The sequence below is a fragment of the Crinia signifera genome, chromosome 5 (genome assembly GCF_055691185.1).
Source record: "Crinia signifera chromosome 5, ASM5569118v1, whole genome shotgun sequence".
In the NCBI taxonomy this organism is placed as follows: domain Eukaryota; kingdom Metazoa; phylum Chordata; class Amphibia; order Anura; family Myobatrachidae; genus Crinia; species Crinia signifera.
In genome coordinates, this window is record NC_139221.1 from 259,723,068 (window position 1) to 259,748,699 (window position 25,632).

Consider the following 25,632-nt stretch of genomic DNA (forward strand, 5'->3'; position numbering starts at 1 on the left):
TGCCACATTACAGGACTGAGTGGGGGGGGGGGGGGATTGGTGGTGTGAAAGGAGGTTGTTCTAGCTGCTGTCGCTGCTGCTGCCTCCCGGATACAGTGACAGGCCTAGCTGATTTCCTGCTGCAGTGGCTAGGTCCGTATAGCTCCACCCCCTCAGCCGCCTGTAGCTCCGCCCCCTCAGCCGTCCGTAGCTCCGCCCCCAACTGCCCGTATCTCTGCCACATTACAGGACTGAGTGGGGGGGGGGATTGGTGGTGTGAAAGGAGGTTGTTCTAGCTGCTGTCGCTGCTGCTGCCTCCCGGATACAGTGACAGGCTCAGCACACAGCCTCCGTGAACTGCATTCTCAGTGTCACAACACACTGCCTTACTCTGCTGCTTTGCCCGCCGCCCGTACAACGCTGGCTGCTCCTGACCTGATCATCCCCACTGCCCGGCAAACTGACTCAAAGAACCGTGGGAGGAGTTGCGCCGGCCGCACATGTGCAGCAGCCCTCCCGCAGCCATCCTGGAGGGTGTCTTGCGGTGGCAGCAGGTCCTGGAGGCTTGCGCTTGGGGACAGCAGGTCGTGGAGCGAGGGGGGGCGCGGTGTGTAGGCGTGGGGCGGGGTTTGGGCGGTCATGGGGAGTGGCGGCCGAGAAGGGGGTGGATAGTGTGGGAGCTGCTGTGTAGGACGGAGGGCAAGGGGGTGATGTGTAGAACGGAAGTGGCCAGGTTTTGCATTGTGGCTAATGGTGGACGGGCCTGTCAATCACCCATGGAAGCCCACCCACCGTTACCTACACTGATTGTGAGTGACGGATCTGGCTAAATATATAATATATATATATATATATATATAAACAATATATAATAAATATTAGTGCTGCTAATATATGATTTCCTTCCTTTCAAATCAAGGGGTAACATCGGCGTATCTAAATATATTTTGGGTTACAAGGTAAAAAAGTTCCCTGACCCCTGGTCTATAAGATTGTCAATATCTATTGGACTATACATATATACTATACCTGGAACAGGGGTTCATAGTTTAATATACACACTGTTGCTTTGGCTGCGAACATAGGAGAACATTTATGCTTTGTCTGCAGGTCCAAGTTTTTCTGGCAAAATATTTTTTCAAGCAGTGAAAATGTCTAGATTGTTTTTATTTGATTAAAAGCACCACCAAAAATTACACCGCAACCTCAAAAGAACTTTTCATTCTATGGAAGATAAAACATTGATGTTTTAAAACTTGATAGAGTAAACCCACCGCTGTGTGTGCACTCGTAACAGTGACAATATGTCTATACGTCCAGTAATATAATTATATTTTGCCAATTTTTAAAATTGCTGGGATTTTCATTATACCAGGATTTATGACAGGCCGTTTTTTTAACTTATAAAGCTTATGAGAAGTATTAATTAATCATTGACAGCCGGACAGTACGCTGTGTGACCAATAGCTCCTCCTCCTTTGGCTTGTTAATCTAGTTTTTCAAGAAGTCATTTTCCAGTTCTAAAACTGACTCAATTTGAAATACTTGCGAGGAATAAAAAAAAAAAAACATTTGAGAATTTGTTTTAAATGTTGGGGAAAGATTGGAATGCAAGTTTTGTGGGTATGTTGTGCATCTGGAAAATACCATTCTTTTCAAAGACAGTTAATAAAAATTAATGGATGCCTGATGAGAAAACAATTGTATTTAAAATAAACAAAAACAGCCTTTAATCCGTTCTCAGTGCATCTAATAAATATAAACCCATGTATAACTAAGAACTATGTTGACTGCAAATTAGTTTCCAGTCAGCTGTATTTTTGTGTCAGATAAATATGCCATTAATTAACATATCAAAGTGTCATATGACTGACAAATTAAACATAGACAATATACTATATTTATTTTTCTACATAAAATCAAAATGCTTCTAATTTTACCTTACAGTATTGAGTTGCTATGCTGCACAATCATAAAATTTGAACAAGGACACCCATGGGATGTCATAGAACCATACAAAATTCACATGCATGGGATTCTTGGTGTAAATGTCACCCTTTGCTAAGTTCTGCATAGGTGCAGCTCATGATACTAGTGGTTGGTAAATGTTGTTCCTGTCAGTTCTGTGTATATTTTACAAGCCCTGTGCATGCACAGTCTACCTGCCATCAGAGTAGTGTTAAAACCATTGGTTTTGTGTACTACTGCGTACATCTCCCTTCATTTTGCTACTTTTTCCTCTACATTTGCCTTCATCGTGATACCTGTTTTTTAGCATATTTATAAACATCCCATCATCTTACCCGTCTTCTTCAGCATGTTCAAACTTAACACTTTAACCTTATTACTATGTAAACCTGAAATAATGACTCGGAGACTTAGGTTTGGCAGAACTTGTTAACTGATTTATTTGTAAACTTTTAAACTAATTTTTGTTGTTGAATTGATTGATTAATTAATGGTGGCCAAGAAAGAACGGCTATTAAACTAAACTCCACCCCAACTACAAACGTAACTGGCCTAACTCATAACAAGCGGTATCCAACTCAACCTTGTCGTCTTGACTACCCACCCCTCCGGGTGAGGTCGCTGACCCCGACACGGGTGTTACAGCAACAGGCCTAAGCCAATGAGAGGTGAGTGCACCGAAAACAAGCCATGTACGCAAAACTCAAACACCTATATATATAACTAATTTATTAAAAACTGCCGTTCTTTCCCGCCTATCAGCTAACGCGATTAACACCAAAAAACCACCACCCTAACAACTAACCCAATGGGGAGGGCGGGAATTTCTGCAGGAAGAAGAGGGAGCCTCCTCCTCTTCCTGCCCCTATATTCCTTAGCAGTTAGCCAAACCCCCTTATCCCATAGGATAACCCGAGTCACATGCATGCCAGTGAATGACACCAGCTGGGGATGTTTAACCCACTGCATGCCTATTGCAGGCACTCCGTTATTCTAATGGCTGAAATTTACCCTCCCAAAGCCTGCCTCGGCAGCAGCAGGGCAGCAAAAACCACCAAGAAAATGTTGTTAATTTGTCCGCCATATACACAGTAAGAAGATCACTGGGAAAATGGATGCTGCACCATTTTCCTGGAGAAATAGTGTACTACAGATGTGTCCTCACACATCTTGCCTCCATACGCCATAAAGTGGGAGATGCCTGTTGTGAGTGAGCTGACAGGTTCCTAGCAATCTATTTAGCGTACATCATCCATTTTTGCAGGAAATATACTTCAGTGTTACGATGAAGACACAGACTGTACTGATTAAAATGATATGCAATATGTGCATTTTCTAGGAAAACACTGTTACCTAGCATTTTCGATGCAGAAACTGCCACGGTCGCACACAGAATATAGACATACCATTTATCATTTTAATCAGCATAAGCTGCTTGTGGATTCTATTTGCATAATGGACCTGAGATGCTGTCCCGCCGAATCCCCTCTCCCCTCTATACCATGCGAGGGATGTGTACAAGAACACCTTCTCTTGCATGCCTCCACTTGCAGGGGAAATCATTCGATGGTCGCCGACTATCAAATGATTTCTCCTGCCTTTGCAAATAGAAGTCAATGAAAACTTACTTTTATTTGCATGAGCCTGGATGAAGACGGGGCGGGCGGCTGACGTCCGGTGATATCAGCCGTCGGCCTGCGTACCAATGGGAACGCCCAGGGTTTTCATTGGGATGCCTATAAAATGCTGGGTGTTCCTATGGTCCAGAGTGACTTTATGTCCCCGTTCGCCCCTGCACCCCCCCCTCCCCTGCCCCGCAACAAACAAGGGGAGTGTGTAACTCACAGAGACCATTGCTGGGGTCTGCACATGCCCAAATATGGATTCGCGCATGCAAGGTCCCCCAAACATAGGATCGGGTCCGAATTTGGCCCCGTCCAAATGAACAAGAATCACCCCCTATGTGAACAAGAAAATTTTAATGGAAAACAATGCACGAAAAGAAGCTCAGCACTGTCAGGTTATGTAACGGCATGGCGTGACTAGAAGAGCTGTTTGACACCCCAGGAGGCTGTATGTATGTGGACACATCTGTAGCTATTTGGGATTTACAGATTAAGCATAATGATGCATGGCAAGGATTAGTCTTGAAAGACCTGTCTTTTGTCTGTTTCATCTGAATTGTATACTGTTTCCTCATCATTGTTACTTTTGCCTCAGTGCTACATTTTAATTTTGCTTATATGGCCGATCGCTAGTTGCAATAGGAAAAATTCTGAGCCCTCAGGAAGCATAAGCAAGATAGACTCATATATAGAAACATAAACATATATAAACAACAATACATAAAAAAAAAAAAAACTCAGAATGTGACAGACAAGCAAAAGACTATAGACAAGTTCATGAGGTAGGGGAAAAGGGGGAGGCATCGAAAACAGAATAGTAAGGGAATGGATCCAAATCACTCCAGCAACAGGTGACATACTGTAGATCAGGCTTGTCCAACCTGCGGCCCTCCAGATGTGCTAAAACTACACATCCCAGCATGCCTTGCCACAATTTGTCTATTAGGGAATGCTAGAATGATGGTAATGCATGCTGGGATGTGTAGTTTTAGCACATCTGGAGGGCCGCAGGTTGGACATGCCTGCTGTAGATGATGAACATTATAGCCAATATTCTAGGATAAACTACCGGTGCGGTGCAGGATGCATATACAACAGAGGCGGAAAAGACCAAGGCTGATAAGTTCACAATAGTTTAGGTTGCAGAGGTGCTATGTCGTGATGTGCTCTGAGCGATCTGTGCTCAGTGGGGGTTTGCATGCACGGTCTTTCCCTGCGGACGAGCAATCTGTGCTCCATTTCTAAGCAATCTAGTCAGATCGCTTAGAAATGGGGATGAAATCACCACGTATGTATGCCTCTTTAGACTGGTGCAGATGGAAAAAAAATTGATCTTTTTGTTTTTTTGCGAATGCATTGGTAATTGCGATGCATTTGCAAATTTACAAGGGGAATTTATTCTTTCTTTCTGGGTGGGGACTTTTTGAACGCAGACAACTGCTTTTTCTCTAATTTGCAATCCATGCTGAATTAGGCCCTAAGACCGGAAACAAGGATTGTCTTTGTAAGACCGGAACACAATGGAACTCTTCACTTGAAGTTTGGTTTATAGGAATTTATCAAACAATTAAGAAATGATAATGGGCTGAAATTGGTGCTGTGATCTTTATATACATGATTCTCAAAGTAAAGAGTAGCTTTGCACTCACTGTTATTTTATTTTTAATAATCAAAAAATTTTTATTAATGTGATTGAAATGGATGAGTTTTATGTGCAGCTAACCGTCATTGTGTTTTTGGAAATGTTTTCATTAAGGTTGGACTGTTGGACTGTGTTCCCATGAGATCTTCTAACCTGACACCAGAACAAGAGAAGGATATCGAGGTAGCCCGCTGCGGAGCGCTGGCTCTATGGAGCTGTTCTAAAAGCACAAGAAATAAAGAGGCAATACGCAGAGCTGGAGGAATCCCATTACTGGCCAGACTGCTAAAATCTCCCCATTCAAACATGCTCATACCTGTGGTGGGCACGTTACAGGAATGCGCTTCAGAGGCAAGTATCTGTCTGTAGCAAGACGTATGTTATAGAAAAAGAAATGCATGATTTTGATTTCAGTGTTCTATTTCGTGGTCATATAAAGGATCAGACTTCTGTCAGGAAGACATTTGTACCGGTCAATGAACTTGACAAGGAGGTGATGTTGGGTATTCACAGAATCCACAGAAATTACTTATATCACATATAACGCTTAACCATTTCTACTGTACTGTATAGAAGACTAAAACCATTCAATCTTTTTGAAGTTTGCCATAAATCATGCTATAAACAGTTTATTAATTAAACTCCATTACTAATGACAATGCAGTATACTTTCACAGAAATATGTCAGCATGTAAGAAAATAATGTACCCAAGCTGTTCTTACATTTAAGAGAATTGTTTCCACATTTAACTACATAAGACATTTAAATGAAAGTGCTTCTTTAAAATAAAAATATAAATGCATGTTCTTGAATTACTATTCATTGTTTGGCAATACTCTCTCCCCACCTCCTTTAGATCTCTCTTGGCATGATCATTGTGGATTAAAGCTTTAGGTGTTCACATTGAATGAGTGATGAAAAACTCTGTCAAATGTCTTCCTATACATACTGTAACTTGTAGTAGTCAAAATGTAACAAGTATGTGCTGTTTAACACAAAACCTTTGCAAATTGACAACTGTTAATAAATGTTCACCATTTGAATTGATTATAAGTATACAATCCATGTTTCCGACTGTCGGAACCTCCCCCCGACAGTCAAAATCCTGAGCTGTTTTCTTCCATTCAACTAACGGTACTTGTTTATTTTCACGGCGGCCGATATATCGGATAAGATATCGGCCGATGCGATCCGATGCGATTTTTTTATCTGTTCATAACCCCAGTATCCACTACGCATGGAGCTGATTTTATATAGTGTGGCGAGCGCAGCGAGCCTTCGAGCCCGAAGCGTGGCGAGGGGACGCGGCTTACTGCGCTCGCCACACTATATAAAAGCAACTCCATGCAGAGTGGATAGTGGGGTTATGAACAGGTAAAAAATCGCAACGGATCAGCCGATATATATCGGCCGATCTTGCAACCGATATATCGGCCGCCGAGAAAAAAAACAAGTACCCAACTAACTTGACAGCTGGAATTCAATGTTCAGGCTGTTGAGTGTCGGAAACTCTGTGGATTGGCAAAACGGCCACGGGTTGCCGAAAAACAGCTGTAAATTCGACAATCCGCGGTAAATTCCGATGAAGCAGATCCGACTTGTTTTAAAGTCAGATCTGTTTTGCCAGAAACTGTCTTCAATGCTGTCGGTAACGGCAGCATTGAATAGGCGAGGACCGCTATTTCCGCCGGCCAATCCGATACAGTCTATCATTTTCTAGGGTGCAATTGAGCAATGAGGAATGATAGATAGAATCTCTTTTCATTTTCAGAATCTTTTGCATCTATTTACGCTTATTACATAGAACTGCTATTTTAGCTTTAGACTAAAGTTTAAAAAAGACGTTTCAACACTCTAAGCCTTTCCCCTTAAGAATACTGTAAGCTAACACAATAGATTTTTTTTATTACCGTAAATATGTAAAATAAATTGTATATTCAAGCGAAGTAAAGCTGTTACATTACATTGTTACATTACATTGAATTGATGCAAATGCAAAGGGTATTAATTTCTACCTGAACCTGCTTTATGCAAATCGTAACTATTAACCAAAACATATACCAGACGAAATAGTAATTTTAAACAGGTTAGCAAACCTAGGAAAGTAAAATTTGATTAAAGAGGTCAGATGGGAGCATATATTTTAAAACTTTCCTAAAGTTTATATTCATAATATTATTATAGTATAATTTCTAGTGAAAACCTGACCTATTGGTTGTTTTATCTTGGCATGAGTCTAGCACTATAATTGCGGTTTTATATTTTTATGTTTTTGACTTCTCTTCCCCCAGAAGAACATAAAATGAAAAAAAGTACATTTTACATTAAGTAACCATTACTCTGTTTTTCACATAAGTTCCAAATATTGCAAATTGTATTGGAAGATTAATGTCCCTTGATAGGCTAGGCTAAAACATCTGTGCAATAACTAATAGGAACGTCATCTGTTAAATCCTCTATTACTGTTTAATACAGAATACTTAGTTATAATGTTACTATCTACGTTGTATAGTCTTATTATTAACCTTTTGCTTGTTACTTAAATAATTAAAACAGCATGATGGTGTAAACTTTATGGGTCTCTGAAGAATGTTAAATTTCAGACTAAAATGTTTTATTAAGATTTGTAAAATGATAGTACACAAGACACAGCGATTGTATTTTTTTCGCATTATCTTTATATTAAACTCAGTGTAATACTTTAGGGTAATTTTTTGTTATTTATATATTATTATGACTTTTCCACTTTATTTCAATTTAAATAAGAAAATAAAATATTCATTGAAAAAAATTACTTTCCATTGAATTTACAATTCTACAATTCTACTTCAACAATGCAACATCAAAAATTTTAATCCGTGGAAAATAATTTACCGCTGCTAATAGCTTCACCGGGGGCTATCAATTTCTCCCGATAAACAGCACTTACTGTATCAGGGATTATGCATTGGGTGCCTCAGACACATGAAGCATGATATTCGAAAAGCTGACCCTTAGAACCGCCAAAATACATGGGATCGGGAACTATTCCCGGATCACGTCTTATTGCATGATAATTAATATTATTTCGGACAAAATAAAATGGGCTATATTTCGGGCTGAAATCACAATAATAAAAATATTTTTTTTCACCCAAATAATTCACATGTAATAGGATACTGGTCTAAATATGAAAACAGTAAATAAAATATGCTTATTATAGTGTACTAAAATGCAATATACATAGTTTAAAGCATAATAGCTTTTAATTTATAAAAACATCTAATAACACTTTCAACCCTTTATTTGATAAGTTTAGAATCAATTCAGGAGTAGGGGGCCTGGACTGCACACCCTAGCTACTACTAATGGGATGTTCTACCTAGCTAAGACTAAAGGTGCCTATATAACAACATAGGAACAGAATAGCAGGTGCACCATACGTCATTTAAATTTTTATATATAATATATGAGGTTCTTGACATAGTATTGGCCAATAGTATGAGCCTGCCCACCACTCGTCAAGGTGCCCTTGTAGGACAGGTCCCTAACATTATAGGGGTTCACCCCTGAGGTGCAGGGTACCCCCAAACCACCCCATCAAGACCACCCCAGGGCACCACACAAATAAGAAGAAAAAGTGAAGTATCAGAGTGTAAGTGAAGTGCAGTATCAGTGTTAGGAACGTAAAAAAGGCTACTTTAATTGTTAAAAGTGGAACGATACTGTAGGTGTGTGAAATGTTACATATATAAAAAACAAACAAAAAATTATGTAATGTTAAATGGTGCCCCAAAGTGGTCCAGAGAGCAATCTGGAAAATGCCATGTACTTAGATGCACATTTGTTTGACTTTAATGTTTTTATTCTAATAATTATTTTTGTTATACAAAAGTCACATTCTACATATGTATATACTAGACTAAAGGGGTTATACATGTCCAGACTATTTGAAGTTATTTGTTATTTGTTTTTTATTGTTCATCTCAAACTTTTATTATATTAAATTATTGAGTTATTTGTCTGGCTTTGTTTTCCTTTTTTCACCTACTGAGGTTATTTATTGCTCGAGCCCATGGATCAAGAACAGATCAGTTCTACTAAACTGTGTTTATAGAGCAATTCTATGTTGTATACTATGTTGTATACAATGACAACACAGATAAACTACAGTACTTGAGATAAAGGCTGTATAGAAATACAGATTGAGTATCCCTTATCCAAATATCCATTATCCAAATAATTCTGAAAACTGTACATTCCAGAAAGTGAAAAAATGTTTTGCTTTTTTTTTTTTGCTAAAAACACTACTGAGGACATCTGTGACAGCACTACTGGGGACAGAATATGTAACTGGCACTAAATATATGCAAGAAAATGATTGATTGACATTCAGTATCTGCACACAAACTATGTTTCATTTTTCGAAACCTTGTTTTATGCACAAATAAAATATATTTGTGTGCATTCCATGTGTTTATACAACATAAATGCAAGATACCTCAAGATACATCATTGAAATATAAAAATATTCTGAAATACGGAATAATCCATTATCCAAAATTCTTCCGGTCCCAAGCATTTTGGATAAAGGATATTCAACCTCTACAGACAAAACCAGAATTATAATACAATGTAGTAAAGGTTTCAGGCGGTCAAGTTTAAACCAATAAAAAGTTATCTTAACTTGGATAATCTGTTTAAAATCTGCCCATATGTTATTTTATTTGTGTACATTTATTATTTCAGCCCAGTTATAGAATTGCAATTAAGACAGAAAAGATGATTGAGGATCTTGTGAAGAATCTGAACAGTGAAAATCAAGAGCTGCAGATGCATTGTGCAAGTGCTATATTTAAGGTAATTACTCTTTGTGTAAGTATAATTTTTTTAATTAGGTTTTTGAAACATGTCAGTATAGATACATATAGGTACATTTCAGAAAGATAGTTGCAATACTAGATAAAAAAAGATAAGACATGTATAGTACAGCGTTTACACATGCGCAAAAGAAACAGGATCACAGCTATACAAAGAAAGTAAATAAAACTGTAAAGACAATAAAATAGTTATCCCACATGTAGACATAGAATCGTAAGAGGAGAAAGAGAGAGATAAAATAAAAACAGTAACAAAGGACAAATTATTAGAAGCATGGGTTAAAGAATAGGGAAATAAGAGAGAGAGAGAGGGGGGGGGGTGAAGGAGAAGTTAGGTTAGGGTAAAAAGGTAAGAGAGCAATAAAAAGGAGACATAGATATTATGGCCTGGAAAGGGGCTAAAAGGCACTGGGGATCAGGAGCACAGGGATATCTTGTCTTCCTCCATTAACAGCCAGGCCACGACCCCCCTTAAGTATAATTTTTTAGTGTATATTCTGTATCCCTTTTCAGACATAGGTTTCCATTTCTAAACTATGTTTATATGGGATGCGGTCAATATGCCGGTGGTCGGAATCCCGGCGGTCGAAATACAGACGCCGCAATGCCGGCACTTTGCCCCTCTATGGGTGTCCACGACACCCATAGAAGGAGAATAAAATAGTGTGCCGAGTGTAGCGAGGCACTGGGCCCGCTGCTTGGTGAGCACAGCGATCCACGTTGGCATTGCGGCGGTCCCCTTGTTGGCATTGCGGCGGTCCCCTTGTCGGAATCCCGACCGCCAGCATTCCGACCGCCGGTATATCATACTGGACCGGTTTATATATGTCTGGGACATAGTTTGCAGTATTCAGCAGTGTCCTTTAAAAAAATAGAAATGTATACAAATGAATATGTCATTACTAGTAGTTTGTGGTTTGGACCCATCATTCACAGGATCACAAACAGTATTTTTTCACTTTTCTAATTCTGTATTCTTTCCCAGTGTTATACTAGTCTTCCCTTCTCTTCCTATTGTTCAGAGCAAGCTGTGTTTCTCTCTCTCTCTCTCTCTCTCTCTCTCTATCTCAGGACCCCTCCTTTCTGTCCTGGCACCATGTTCCCTTGTCCCCTTTCCACTCTCTCCTTGGTTCCTTATCTCTGCCACATCACCTTGTCTCCACTGCTTTCTGCTGGAACCACTCCTTGTCTCCACTTCTGGGACTCCTGTCTGACCTGACACATTTTCACGCTTTCTCTTTCTCTCTCTCTTCTGGGACCCCTCCTCTCTGTCTTTGTACATTTCCTTCCTTCATGGTCACCCCTGGGCATATACATCTCTTTCTCTCTCCTGCACTGGCATCTTTTTCTTTCTTATCTCTCTCTTCTGGGACACCACCTCTCTGCCCTGCTATCTTGTCCCCACTGCTCTCTCATTGCAGGAACCCCAACTTTATACCTTGCCATCTCATCCTCTTTGGTGTGTCCATGGCCAGCACTGGACATAGCTTGCTCTCTCCTGGCCTAAAGCCTCTCTCTCTCTCCTAGCACTCCTCACCTTTTCTCTCTATACCTTCTGTTTGCCTGTCACCTTGTCCCCTCTTTTCTCTCTTCTGCAACCCCCCATTTGCCCTTGCAGTTTTTCCCCTATTTTCTCTCTTTTGCAACCCCCCTGTCTACCCTAGCGGTTTGTCCCCTATTTTTCTTTCTCTCACCATCCATTCACCACTCCTCTCTGCTCTAGCACCTTGTCCCCTCTCCTGTCTTTCTCCTGGAAACCCTTCTCTTTGGCTTGCCGCCTTGTCACCTTTCCTTTCTCCCGAAGGCCAGCCCTGGGCATGAACGACCTAGTGACTTGCCTCTTCCAATGCCTGTCAGTATCCTTCCACCGTTTCCCACTAGACTTCCCTTCCTATTGTACAGTGGGTATTGTTGTTTTTTATTCTCCCTCTCCTGGAACCTCCTACTCTCTGGTCTTCCATCTTGTGCCCACTTCTTTCTTTCTTCTGGGATCCATTCTCAATGCTCATTTCATGGGACCTGTCATCTCTCCCTAGCCCTCATTCTTTCCCTAGTATTTATTGTGAGCTATGAGGTAATGAGGAGGGAGTCATGTCTCATACAAGTGAGCCACCCCAAGGGGTGTAGTGTCTTTTTTGTTGAATTTGCTTTATAATCACAACACAATGGGAGACAACTGCCTGTATATCTGTATGCAACAGGTTGTGCCAACTTAGAATAAAATAAGGCATTTCCCCTGCATCTAAGCTCTTTGTATACAGATTCAGACTCCAGTGCACATAGATGCATATAGTAGTGTTGCATATAAAATTAGTTCTAATTAATATTAAGACAGTTTTGTTGCATATTTGTGCGAAAAAGACACTTGGCACAAGCCAAGTAGCAGAGGACTTGACAGGCTGTGAAGGACTGCAGCAACAGTGTATGAGGATACATCTGTAGATTTCAGATAGGCATTTCTAATATTACTAATCTTTATAATGCTTCATACAAATATCTTATCAGGAATTTTGCACAAAAAAAAAAGATAAAATATGATGTCTGTGCTGGAGCAGTCCCTTCGCTGTTTACTGCTTAGCAGTGCTCCTCCCAGTGACCACAAAGAACGCACTTGGTGATCATCATCAAACAGAAATCATTTTTTTACCAATTATTTCTTATGGTTTTCTGAACTTTATGAACAATAGGTTCCAAAGATCCCATATATTTATCTATGCATGTTATGAATGAAGTCTTACAGAATTATACATCATACTTTAGAACATTTGACCAAAATTACAAAGACCAAAGCAGTGAATACTAGACAGTGAAAATAACTGTTTTTCCTTTCCCAGCAGTTCTGGTCCAAACCAAAATGTTTGTTAAGGGAATTTTTTTTCTTCACCTCATTTGGCATTCCCTTTTTTCATTTTGTCTTTTTCAAATGACTCCCATAATAATGTCCACACATTATGTTTTTATTTGACTTTGCAAGTTACATATGTTGTGGTTTAAGTGACGACAAAAGTTTAACTTTTTTTCTTTTTTCATTTTTTTATTATTTTTTTATTCCAAGACACCAGGCGGTTCAGCATACTCCCGTGTTTGTCTGGCTTTTTGTATGTATTTTATTGCTTTGCTTCTTAGTACTTACCATTCGTACTGCTTGGGTATTGTTTATTACATCAGGTTTTATGATTAACTCTACTGCAAGCATTCTTTTCTGTTTAAGTCATCCACTTTGTCTTTATAACTAGACAAAAAAAATATAATTCAAGTGGCAGCAGTGTTTTTTTGTAATTGATGTCATATTAAATGTCCAAGTATTATGAAATGGATAACATGCACAGAGATGTATTGGCAGTGCTACAGCAGCCACATGCAAACCATAATCACCAATTCCCACCTCATAAGGCAATTCATATTACCCAAGCCTGCGAATCTTATTACTTAGGCAGTTGATTGGCAAACACAAAACGATAATGTTTTTTCCTGGAAAATGTATGTTGTTGTTGTGCGGTATGGTGAATGTTTTTCGCATTGTTCCGTGTTTGTTATGTAAAGTGTGCAGAAGACGAAGAGACCCGCAATCTAATTAGACAGTACGGAGGACTACAACCCCTAGCCATGCTGCTTAACAAGTTTGACAATAAGGAACTACTAGCAGCCGTGACCGGAGCCATCTGGAAGTGTTCCATCAGCCGGGATAATGTGACAAAGTACGACTAACATTTTGATTTTGTCTATTTTCTAATGTCATTGATGTGTGTTTCGCATTATCTAAAACCCAGACAGTGATAATGTTCAATTTAAAAGCTGTTTTTGGGCTGTTACTGGCCAGCTGGTTGAGTTGAAAGAAGGTCATGAGCAATGTGAGGGATTTCTTTTCAAACGAAGAGGACAAGATCAATGAATAATGAAAGTAGCAGGAAACTTAAATGAGTTCTTTGGCTTAGGTAACAAGTGCCGAGACGGCAAATATCAGATTGACACAGTAAGCAACCTTCAGGAGCACTTATATATATATCAAAACGTCTCGGAGGGGATAATTTAAAGATCAGTCTCCGTGATAAGCAGCTGCTGGCAAAGGAGCGAAGACAACAAATATCTCCACATATCATCAAATCTGCCCATAACTTACTGCTATCCTACACATTAGCCCAGGAAAATGCTTCATCTGCTGTACAACTTAGTCCAGATGTCATTTAATTGGCCTGCTGCTGATATACGGTGTGGTATAATACAGATAAAAACCTAATCCATTCTTAGACAAATCAGTTTACACCCTAAAGATTTACAGAATTGTTCCTCGATTATTTTATGGTTCTTCCTTCTGGGTGTTGGAAGCGTACATATGTGCTCTGGAGCCATTTCCCAGAACACCTAATAATAGAGTGTTTTATGTCTGAGGCACTCGGAGGTTCCTGAGCTAGTAGACGTCTTCAGGACCTTTTACCAGGTTCACTGGAAACAAAGCATTATTCTTACTGAGGATGAGCCACGATGTCACCATGACATATTAGTGCATTAAGAACAGATGCATTGGACAGTGCAGGACATGCCATAGAAGGCAAAGACTATATTATGACTAATGTCACAAATCTGCTTCTGAGCTTTTCAAGGGTGACTTCAGATCCCAATGACCTCATGCTGACACTCAGCATTCTATCATCCGGTGAACGTTCAAAGCCATCACTTCACCTTATCAAATATATATAGAAATTACATACACACACACATATATATATATATATATATATATATATATATATATTTGACGGTCCGGCACTCCACTCCTGTCTGCAATTTCCCTGGTACCTTCTGGTTGCAATTGATAGAGGAACTCTGCTTAACTAGCAGACAAACAGCGGCACTCACTGGGTTTTTTCAAAAACGTGTATTACAGACCAACGTTTCGGGGACTAGCCCCTTTGTCAAGGTACAAGTTTTTTCACTTGTACCTTGACAAAGGGGCTAGTTCCCCGAAACGTTAGTTTATAATACACGTTTTTGAAAAAACCCAGTGAGTGCCGCTGTTTGTCTGCTAGTTAAGCAAAGTTCCTCTATCAATTGCAACCAGAAGGCACCAGGGTTATTGCCGACAGGAGTGGAGTGCCGGACCGTCAAATATATATATATATATATATATATATATATATATATATATATATATATAGTAGGTGTGGGGTCGGCACTCCCTATTACTTTGGGAGCTGTGTCGGTGCCTTCACAATAAGTAAAGATTTGTATCCAACGAGGGTGCGGCACTCATAGCAGAAATAAAGCACACTATGCCAAATCCTTAGTGATCAGCGTTTCAATTTTTTTTTATCAATATGTCATCAAATTGTCAATCCTGATGACAATTTGATTTTAAAAAAAAATTGAAACGATCACTAAGGCTTTTGCATAGTGTGCTTTATTTCTGCTATGAGTGCCGCACCCTCGTTCGATACTGTAGAATTGTGTTAAGCCCAGGTATAACACAAATGACCAGCACACCACCATTTGTGGTGTGCTGGTCATTTGTGTTATACTGTACCTGGGTGTTCACAATTGGGTGTACCTGGCTGGGTACTGGGTGTACAATGGGTGTACTTGGCTGTACACAATGCTGCAGTATATATATATATATATATATATATATATATATATATATATATATATATATAGAGGATCGAAAGATCAGGCGGCACTCTCGGATTTGATGAAAAAACTCAGTGAAAATTTATTGCTCCGACATGTTTCAGGCAGTGTATGCCCGTCCTCAGAGATCCCTGAGGACGGGCATACACTGCCCGAAACATGTCGGAGCAATACATTTTCACTGAGTTTTTTCATCAAATCCGAGAGTGCCGCCTGATCTTTCGATCCTCTGCATTGGGACCCACGGGTCCATACTGGAAGGCACCTGGTCAGCAGATATTCGGACCTGCTCTTGGGAGTGCCGGCCAAACACACAAGTATATATGGAAAAAACAAGGAAAAAGTGATCAGTGCGCTACTAACTGCAGCTGGTACCAGGACTTGTCAGGTCCTAAGAGTGTAGGAAAAAATAAAAGAAATATGTACCAGCGCTGGCTGAATGTGGGTTAGAACAAAAATTTGTGGAACGGTATCCTGTACAAAATACAATTTATTATGGTAGAATTTAAAAAGCTGTAATAGCATATAGAAGTTTTATACTTCATAAAAAGGGGGTTACAATAATGTAAAATGTATAAATATACACATGTGGACATTCAAATCACAGCACAATGGTAGTAGGAATAAAGCATGTAATTTGCATATTACCACATAGACATCTTAGGATGTAGTCCCATGAAAGCAGATGACCAGGTGGCCAATGGCGATCCCAACAACAGAGTCCAGATGTAGAATTAGATGTCTCTGGTGGAAAAGATGGTAAAACCTGGAGGATGGAGGATGATCCGTGTCTGCCTAGGATAATGAGTCCGGATGGGATGGTGCGAATGCACTGAGAGATGTCTTAATTCTGTGGATGAATTCAGGCTGTAGTGATGTGCTGGAGATGAAGTTGTCCACTTGATAAAAGGCTCAACGCGTTTCTCTGGGCTAGGGCACCCAGCTTCTTCAGAGACACCTAATTCTACATCTGGACTCTGTTGTTGGGATCGCCATTGGCCACCTGGTCATCTGCTTTCATGGGACTACATCCTAAGATGTCTATGTGGTAATATGCAAATTACATGCTTTATTCCTACTACCATTGTGCTGTGATTTGAATGTCCACATGTGTATATTTATACATTTTACATTATTGTAACCCCCTTTTTATGAAGTATAAAACTTCTATATGCTATTACAGCTTTTTAAATTCTACCATAATAAATTGTATTTTGTACAGGATACCGTTCCACAAATTTTTGTTCTAACCCACATTCAGCCAGCGCTGGTACATATTTCTTTTATTTTTTCCTACACAAGTATATATATATATATATATATATATATATATATATATATATATATACACACATATATACTCTCATCCAGCCGTCACTCTTAACAATAAAAGTTTCTGGAAATATTTACATCTCCCCACTTGCAGTACAAAGTCAAGATGCACAGTTAATTGGCTTTTTTTTTTCTTTGCTCGCAACTGAGAAACTGGCCCAATGGGAGAAAGCCCTGAGATTAGTCAGTATCCTATTTGGTGCAAACCTTTTTGTCTCATAAAAATGTCCATGATGATTTCTGAGCGAGGAAAATTTTTGCACTATCCTAAATGACCCATGATCATGCGACAATAAATGGGATTGTGTGAATTTTCCGATCCTGGGGCAGATGTATGAAGTCTGGCAAAGAGATAAACTGCAGATAAAGTGAAAGGAGATAATGCACCAGCCAATCAACTCCCAACTGTCATTATTCAAACACAGCTGATTGGCTGGTGCGTTATCTCCTTCCACTTTATCTCTTCGCAAGGCTTAATACATCTGCCCCATTATGTGTTCTTGTGGTTCCAACAACTGCTTATTGCAGATTATACTTAGGGTGACTGTGGAACCCAAAGCATAATCCCCAATAACTACGTGTATCAGGGCTAAGTGGATAGCCCCAACCGAATAAATTATTTCAGCTCATTGGATGCCAGCCTTACAGTGGTCATATATCTGATTTAGAAAAATATGTGAAACATTTCTAAACATTTTGGGTGAGATTTAATAGGATGAGATATTCAGAAAGTGAGAGATTTTGGAAGAAATCTCCAGTTTTTTTAAAGCGGCAATCATTTACACTTCAAAATCAACTGGTTTTGCAGTGTAAATGATTGCTGCTTTAAAAAAATCCTGGAGATTTCTTCCCAAATCTCTCACTTTCTGAATATCTCATCCTATTAAATCTCACCCACTGTGTGTGCACAATAGCAATTTTACTTCATTTTAATTTATTGCGTAATAGCTAGATAATACACAACAGTATATTATTGACTGAATTTGAATAGAAATAATGGGCGGTATTCAATGTGAATACCTGCGAGGTGCAGCGAATCCTTTTTAGGATTCGCTGCACATTCGCCATGTTCCGGAGCCGGCGGGCTCCGGTATTCAACGTGTCAGGGGCTCGCTGCCCCTGACTGGCGAATATGAGCTCCTGCGGCGATTGCCGCAGGGAGCCTGAGGATGGTGCCAGGCAGAGAGATGGTAGTCTCTCTGCCTGCCCCAGAACTTTGAGGGGGGTAGGTGGGCTCCCCGGGTGCCAGGCAGCACAGGCTGCCCCCCGGGGGTGCCAGCAGGGGAGCGTATATTCACTACACACGATCGTAACGATCGGGTGCAGTGAATATATGAATATGTAATGAGCGGCTCGGCTCCGGCGCCCCCTGCTGGCTGCTGTGTAAAAAAAAAAAAAATCTTTTTTTTTTTAATTAAATATATATTCATGTGCTTACAGCACATGAATACAAATAGCATGCCCCTCCTCAGAATAAAATTCCTGATTTTTTGACACCAATTGTAAAAAACAAAATACTTTATTTTAAAAGTTCACATTCCACTTCACCATAAAAAGATAGCGATTGCTACTCGGTGAATCATGGTGAAAAAAACCTTCAAATGTATTCGCCATGTGGTCATTGAATAGGGTGATTCACCGTTTTAGTCAGAAATTCGCCAAACAGCACAAATTCGCCATAAAAACATGGCGAATCAGGCTCATTGAATACCGCCCAATGTCTGCACACTTTCATTATAAACTTAGCGGAGAGTATATAGCATAACAATAACATATCATTTCTATCTAGTTACTAATTTATCTTTTCCTCATATGTAAAGGTTTCAGGAATACAAGGTTATAGAAACCCTGGTTACATTGCTGACTGGCCAGCCAGAGGAAGTCCTCATTAATGTTGTTGGAGCACTGGGAGAATGTGGCCAGGAACCTCTGAATCGGGCCATCATACGTAAATGTGGAGGGATAAATCCTTTGGTCAACTTACTGACTGGCACCAACCAAGCATTGCTGGTGAATGTTACTAATGCTGTAGGAGCCTGTGCATCTGATCCAGATAATATGGCGTAAGTTTAAAGGTTCTATTAAGCTATTAAAAAAGTATTCGAAATAGCTGATTTGTCTGATCGTAGTGATTATTATTTTATTATATTACAATGTTTGGTACTTGTGTATTATCAAGGCGCCCAAGATTTTGATCGCAGGGCATCGCATGCGATGCGATCGCATGTGATGCGATAGCATGCGATCAGATGCGATTTTTAATTGTATGACGTGATTTTTAATTGTATAAACACCCTGATGGGTGCTTACTATGTTAAACGCACCCCCATTGTCAATGCCAACCTGAAGTATGGCGAGCGGCGGCAGTATGCTTTCTCTGACCTTTTCATGCACAAATACCCAATGTTTTAGTGCTGGCAGTACCAATACTACGTGTTGTTCATTTTTATTAAGGGTACCAGGGTAGAGCAGGATAAAAGCAGCACTTCTAGAAGCTTAATTGACAGGGGCTGCTGTGATTGGAAAACAGCTGGATCTGCCGTCCAATCACAGCAGCCCCTGTCAATGAAGCACTTCTAAAAGTGCTGCTTTTACCATTAGCCCCCTGCCTCCTATCCTTTACAAATCACATTTGATTAAATACATTTATTTTTATATTGTTCTGTTTTAATTACACATTGTTCTCATTGTAGACAAAATGCTGTTGTAGGTTTTTAGCTAAACTATTCCAAGCTAACGTTAAACAGAATCTCTTAAGACCTGGTTCAGTGTAGCGAGCAAACAGGAGTACAGAACTAATAAGCCATATGGTGCAAGACATGGTGTATGTGAGTAGTTCTTATTTTATCACAGACACCAGCTATCAATCTGCACCAGAGACAAAGGCTGCGACTTTAACTGGAAAGGAGCCCATCCCTGGGATCTGCTTCGCTGAGTGCCAGGGGTCTGCATGCGTGGTTACTGCTGACCCCGCCAGTAGCCATTCTGAGATGGCTACTGCCATCTCAGAATGGTGGTAGCTGTGGCAGGTGATGTGATACTAAGGCCGAGACAGGAGGGATCGCAGGAAGGATCGTAAATTCCCGCTGCAGTTTCTCCTGGGTACTTAATATTTGTGGCTAACCCCCGAAAATAGGTGTTGTCGGGTAATTAGCCGCAAATATTGAATAATAACTGGGCCCCTTAGTTTTAAACACATGCAAAGTCACAGATGAAGCATAGCAGAGAAAAAGCCTTGCCCGCTGCATCGTAGCACTTCGTCTACAGATTCAGACTCAGTCGCACACAGATTTGCAAATGTCCCTTCCAATAGCAAAGGTCTCTGCACAATATAAATCCACCCCACCAGCTGTGCAATATGGTTTTGCTAAGGTGTAATGTTACGCTTTGTTTTTGCATTGCTCCAGCTCTGAATCAGCCCCTTAATGAGTTTTAGGTTTGCCGTGTCCATATGCACTGATATGCTTGTAAGGAGGATATAAGGTTTAGTCTGGTCTGCTGCTCGCTTTCACGTCCTAGACTGGGCTCTGATACAAAGTTATGATCTCCCTTCTGATTGATGTATAAACACACAACAGCTGGTGTGGTGATGATCCTGATGATAATTCATTCTTCAGTTAGTCATAAAGATAGTTTGATTAGAGTGTGTTTAAGTAATTATAACAGTATTTAATGCTGGTCATGTTAGTAGGCAGCACATGGAAAACAAGTTAAACATTATAAGCTTCCAACAAAGGGTGCACTGTGGTATAGAACTTAAACCTGTATCAGGATTACAGATGCTTTCCCTTTCCGCATTACACCGCGGACATCACCAACAGTCAGCGACTTAGAATGGGAAACTACATAAAGCAATGTTATTTATAAAACACGCACATCCTCCTCAAGCAATACGTTCTGAAATAAATATTTGTTTTGGAAAATGCTTGCTTGTTACAGTCTGACTGCTTCTTTATACTTGAGTATATTTGGATTTCATTAAATCCTCACAGCTAAGGAAAGAACTGGCGTGTTTCTAGCTTAAATTACAAATATATCCCATGTAACACAAGAAAGAGGAACAGAACCCAATTTGAACTTTATAACATTAGAATGTCTTTAATGAAAACGTCTTATGTTAAATCCACAAAACAACAAACAGATTTGACTCTGTTATTTATTTGGCCAAACACTATTCTGCACAGTCGGAATCTTCTATTGCTCTTACTATAATTGATGTTTATTTCTTCAATACCTTACTCCGCAACAGGATAATTGACCGATTAGATGGAGTTCGTTTACTGTGGTCATTGCTCAAAAATCCTCACCCAGATGTTCAAGCAAGTGCAGCCTGGGCCATCTGTCCGTGCATTGAGAACGCAAAGGTGAGAACTATAATCCTGCCTGCATTTCTCAGCCATACACTGCAATGCAGTACTGGGGAATATCACTTCTAATGTCTTTATCTTACTCTTCCAAAACTATTGCGAGAGATTCTTGTAAAATAACATTTTTCTGACATGTAAATTAAAGTATATAAATAATGCTTTCTGCATTAAAAGGGAATTTCGCACTTTATTATGGTAAACTATATTTTCTATTGATAAGAAGATGATTGCATTTTTTTTTAGCCATTTTTTTTTTAATTTGTGGCAGCAAATTTGTAAAATTATTTACCCATAGTATTGCAAAGAAAATAAGTTTAACCAGAAGACAGTCGGATATAATAAAACAGTTGATAGATTATCTTAGTAATCATTGGGAAGTATACACTACTATAATATACCTATTTTAGTAAACATTACCTCTATTAACATTAGCAAGCTTCCATCTGTTCCATTTGTTCCGTTTGCATGAGATTGCCTTCTGTACTGGTATCTATTATAAATGTAAAAATATTTTTTAAATATACCCATATTGTGTATCCTTAATTGGAAGTGGGATGGGTAAAATTTGTTTTTATGAATGACTAATTCCTATGACAAATAGGGGCATTAAATTAACCATTTTTTATTTTAAAAAAATTGCTTTTTGACCAATGTTTTTCTCAGGCAATTGAATGAATTCCCCTTTTTTCCATTAAATTATTTACCTATTTTCATGCAAAACACATAGAGGATCTGGCAATAAGCTCCCGGTTTCATGTGTTTTCGTAATCGCAGCGGCAAAAATATGTCACTTATGTCCGATTTTGTTTCTCCTGCCACAAGGCAGGGCAAACAAAATCCTTGATTGTGTCGGCTATCAGAGGCAAATGGATTACCCCATGGAGTCAATTAGCTGCAGTAATTTACCATTGCTAATTGAATTTCCACTGTAATGTTCCTTTTTTACCTTTTAGCACAAGTTATAAGGCAAAATGTCCAAATAATCCATAAGCTATTTTATGCCATTTTAGAGTTTAATGATTTTTTTGATGTGAGTGAAAAAGGTCAGCTGTCATAGTGATCAAATTAAATTTTACTCCAGGCTAATGGGCCAAAGTAAAAATCCTGTTTAAAAATAATCTGTCAGAATGAAAAACACAAAAAGTTCTTCCTTATTTTATAAGTAATCAAGTTATATTATAAATATAAAGGTGTTAAAAATATGCGGCCCCACACAGTTCACTTTAGATTCCTTAAAAACAGACTCAAGACTTAACTGTTTTCTCACGCATTTCACTAATGTCCCTTGTTAAGCCTATTTTGTAAAGGCAAGTGTAAAGCACTTTTGGGAGAAAAGTGTTATACAGTATAACTTATTTTATTATTGTTATTATTATATGTGATTATTTTCCATCTGCAAATGTATTTGAAAAACTTGAAGAACATACCTATTCAATTGTGGTGTACATCTGCTTATAGAGCATAGCTACGATAGTATTAAATAAATAAAAAAACTTATTGTATTGGGATGTTCCGTTCTCAGCTTATTATAACTTTCAATTAAATGAGCCAGTGGAATTATTTATGCAGCGTGTATCCCATTAGTTCACTGTTCTTTTTTCTTTGCATGCCTTTTTTTCCATGCAGTGCTTATTCGCCCATTGTAACAAGTGTAGTGCACCCAACATGCCTGCCTCACCTAGTACTTTGTGTAGAATGAAAAATGAATGGTTCTGAGGAATTTGTAAGGACCATGCTGAGTATTTTCATCTCTCCTTTTCATAATTGCCAACTTCTTATGTCTCTTCTTTGGGAGAAGCCCAGAAAGGAGACACTGCTGGCCATTTTGTAGGGCCCATTAGGTGATTTGCCTAATTTAGTCCCAATACTTCATACAGCGCTATAATTATCTCACCATCCTACCTGCTTTACTAGGAAGTGGCTAGGATGTGGTAGATCCACAGATCCACCTAATCTATAAGGGGTGCGGGGACTACACAAGATATTGAGTCTCCTGCAACTTCTGGGAAAGTAAGCAGGTACGCTTCCATTATACATTGCCTTTTGTGCCCAGTGTAGTACACATAAATGGCTGCCTCAACTGGGTCCCCTTCGTGGGTAAGATGAATAATACATTCAACTGATGACCCAAAATGGATCCCATACCCTTAAGTTGTATCTCCATTATGTCTGTTTTCATGAAAAAGCAATTTTTTGTGGTCACTTTTTCTGTTTTAATATGGTCATTCAATCTGTTAAGCGTTTTGACTTCTATAGAAAAACAGCCCTATATAAATAAAATTATTATTATTGTAATGTAAAAAGAAAAAAATCTATTGTAGGTACATGTAAATTAAAAAAAGCTGACATTATTGTAAAAAAAAATCCAGTTCATACAACGATGTAGAGTATTTTAGTCCTTTATTGCTCTGTATAAGACATATTTTATTTCAAATTAGACATTTAAACTGCTAAAAGACACATAAAATGTAGAATAAAAGTGAATAACTGGTAAGTTTGATAAAACCAATTAAACCAATTGACCACAAATGTAAAAAGTATGCATGTTGAAAGATTCATTAAATAAGCAGCATTGTCGTTGGCTGCCAAGATTTGTTTTTTTTTGTGCCAAATCATCATCTTGTGTTAGATTCAAATAATTTATATAATAAGGTAATCAGATGTAAAGTTTTATTATTTTCTCTTTATTTATATTATATTAAGGAAACTTCACTCAGAACTGGCATTACTGCTTAACTACTTTTACTGTTACTCATAGTTCTTTGAGCCAACCAGGCTCGCATGCCATATAATACATATCAGAGGGAATACACAGCACCATCTTGGGACAAAGCAGGAGGAATAAATAAAAAAATTCAATAATATAGCTTTAGAAATATATTTGGCTACAGTATGACCGTAATGTAATGTAAGCGGATTTTAGCGTCCTGGAAAAAGTCGCATGAAAATGTACGTTATAATGCCCAACTTCTTTCCAGAACTCGGCCAATGTAATGGCGTGCATCTTTGAAGCTCTGAATGCAAATCAGATCCAAACGCTCAGATTTTTTAGACCAGGAAGTGCCTACTTTTTTTAGACCAAGTGGAATTCTCAATATACAGTAGTATAACAGTTGCACAGTGTGAAAGAATGTCACCCATTGGCACCCGAATGTATCATGCATCACACACCCTATATAAATTATCCCTATATAAATTTTTTACTTTGAAATTAAGTTATGTTTTTTAAACAAACCTCAAACACATTTTTGGGGAAACCACTTTTTCCGAGTTAGTAAGTCTCACACAAAACAGCTCTATAAAGTCTGACTTAAATAAAGCTGTTTTTTTTTTTTAGAGAGCTGTATTTGTCAATTTTGAAAATCAATTACAAGTACTCAATTACAGCACATTTACAACAAATACACTTTTTAAAATTTATTTCTAACCTTAAAATCAGTCAAAAATATAATTTGATCCGTCAAAATAGTTCATGTACTGTACATGTCATCTTTGCAAATTTTCCCTACAAAATGCATCTTATTCACAGAATCTGCAATCTGACACTGAAGCAGCTTCTGTTGATTAAAATGACACGCAGCATACCTAGGTTCTGTGTATACTCGTGTCTGTATATGAACACAAAATGTTATGCTACAGTGTTTTCCTGCCAAACACTTTAACATAATTTGGTATACAAATACAGTCCCTTCTCCATAATATGGCTTACGTCTTTTGCGCATTCTAGGGTTTGCAAGCTGCGCCTGCTCACTATTTACTCTAAAGCTGCCATCATATTCACCCCACTGCATATCTCAGCACAGAAAGTGACATTGCAGCCAAGTGCCTAGATCTTATACAGCTGCAAGACTTAGGCCTCATGTCTGCATGTATTTCAAAACATTGTGTGATCCATCCATAGTCCTCCTTGATCACATCATAGGGAGAAGTCATAGAAATGAGCTAAAAGGGTGAGGTGTGTAAGCCATAAGGAGGGGGGCTGCCTATTTTGTGAGATGTGGGCCTCACAATTTCTGATGGCAGCCCTGTGTATTACTTTCATACAGAATATATATGCCATGACGGGATCCAGGCTTTGGGTGCATTAGGACGAGAGTCAATAGGCTGACCAGTATTGATCAGCATGCATTAGGTCGACATTGACAATAGCTTGACGCATGCGAAAGGTTGCCATGGGAGTGGTTGACACATCAAAAATGTTGACATGAGTTTTTCAGAATTGTTTACATTTTTT

The 25,632-nt window shown here is 39.0% G+C and overlaps 1 protein-coding gene across 2 annotated transcripts in view; it reads left to right on the plus strand.

Moving 5' to 3' along the window:
* ODAD2 (outer dynein arm docking complex subunit 2) overlaps positions 1 to 25,632 on the plus strand; it is a 145,311-nt gene that overhangs the window by 61,779 nt on the left and 57,900 nt on the right. For both annotated transcript variants that reach the window (XM_083188911.1, XM_083188912.1), the window contains exons 13-17: positions 5,329 to 5,565; positions 9,944 to 10,054; positions 13,618 to 13,772; positions 18,852 to 19,094; positions 21,281 to 21,395. In XM_083188911.1, the coding sequence (XP_083045037.1) occupies positions 5,329 to 5,565; positions 9,944 to 10,054; positions 13,618 to 13,772; positions 18,852 to 19,094; positions 21,281 to 21,395 (861 nt within the window). The remainder of the gene's footprint in view (positions 1 to 5,328; positions 5,566 to 9,943; positions 10,055 to 13,617; positions 13,773 to 18,851; positions 19,095 to 21,280; positions 21,396 to 25,632) is intronic.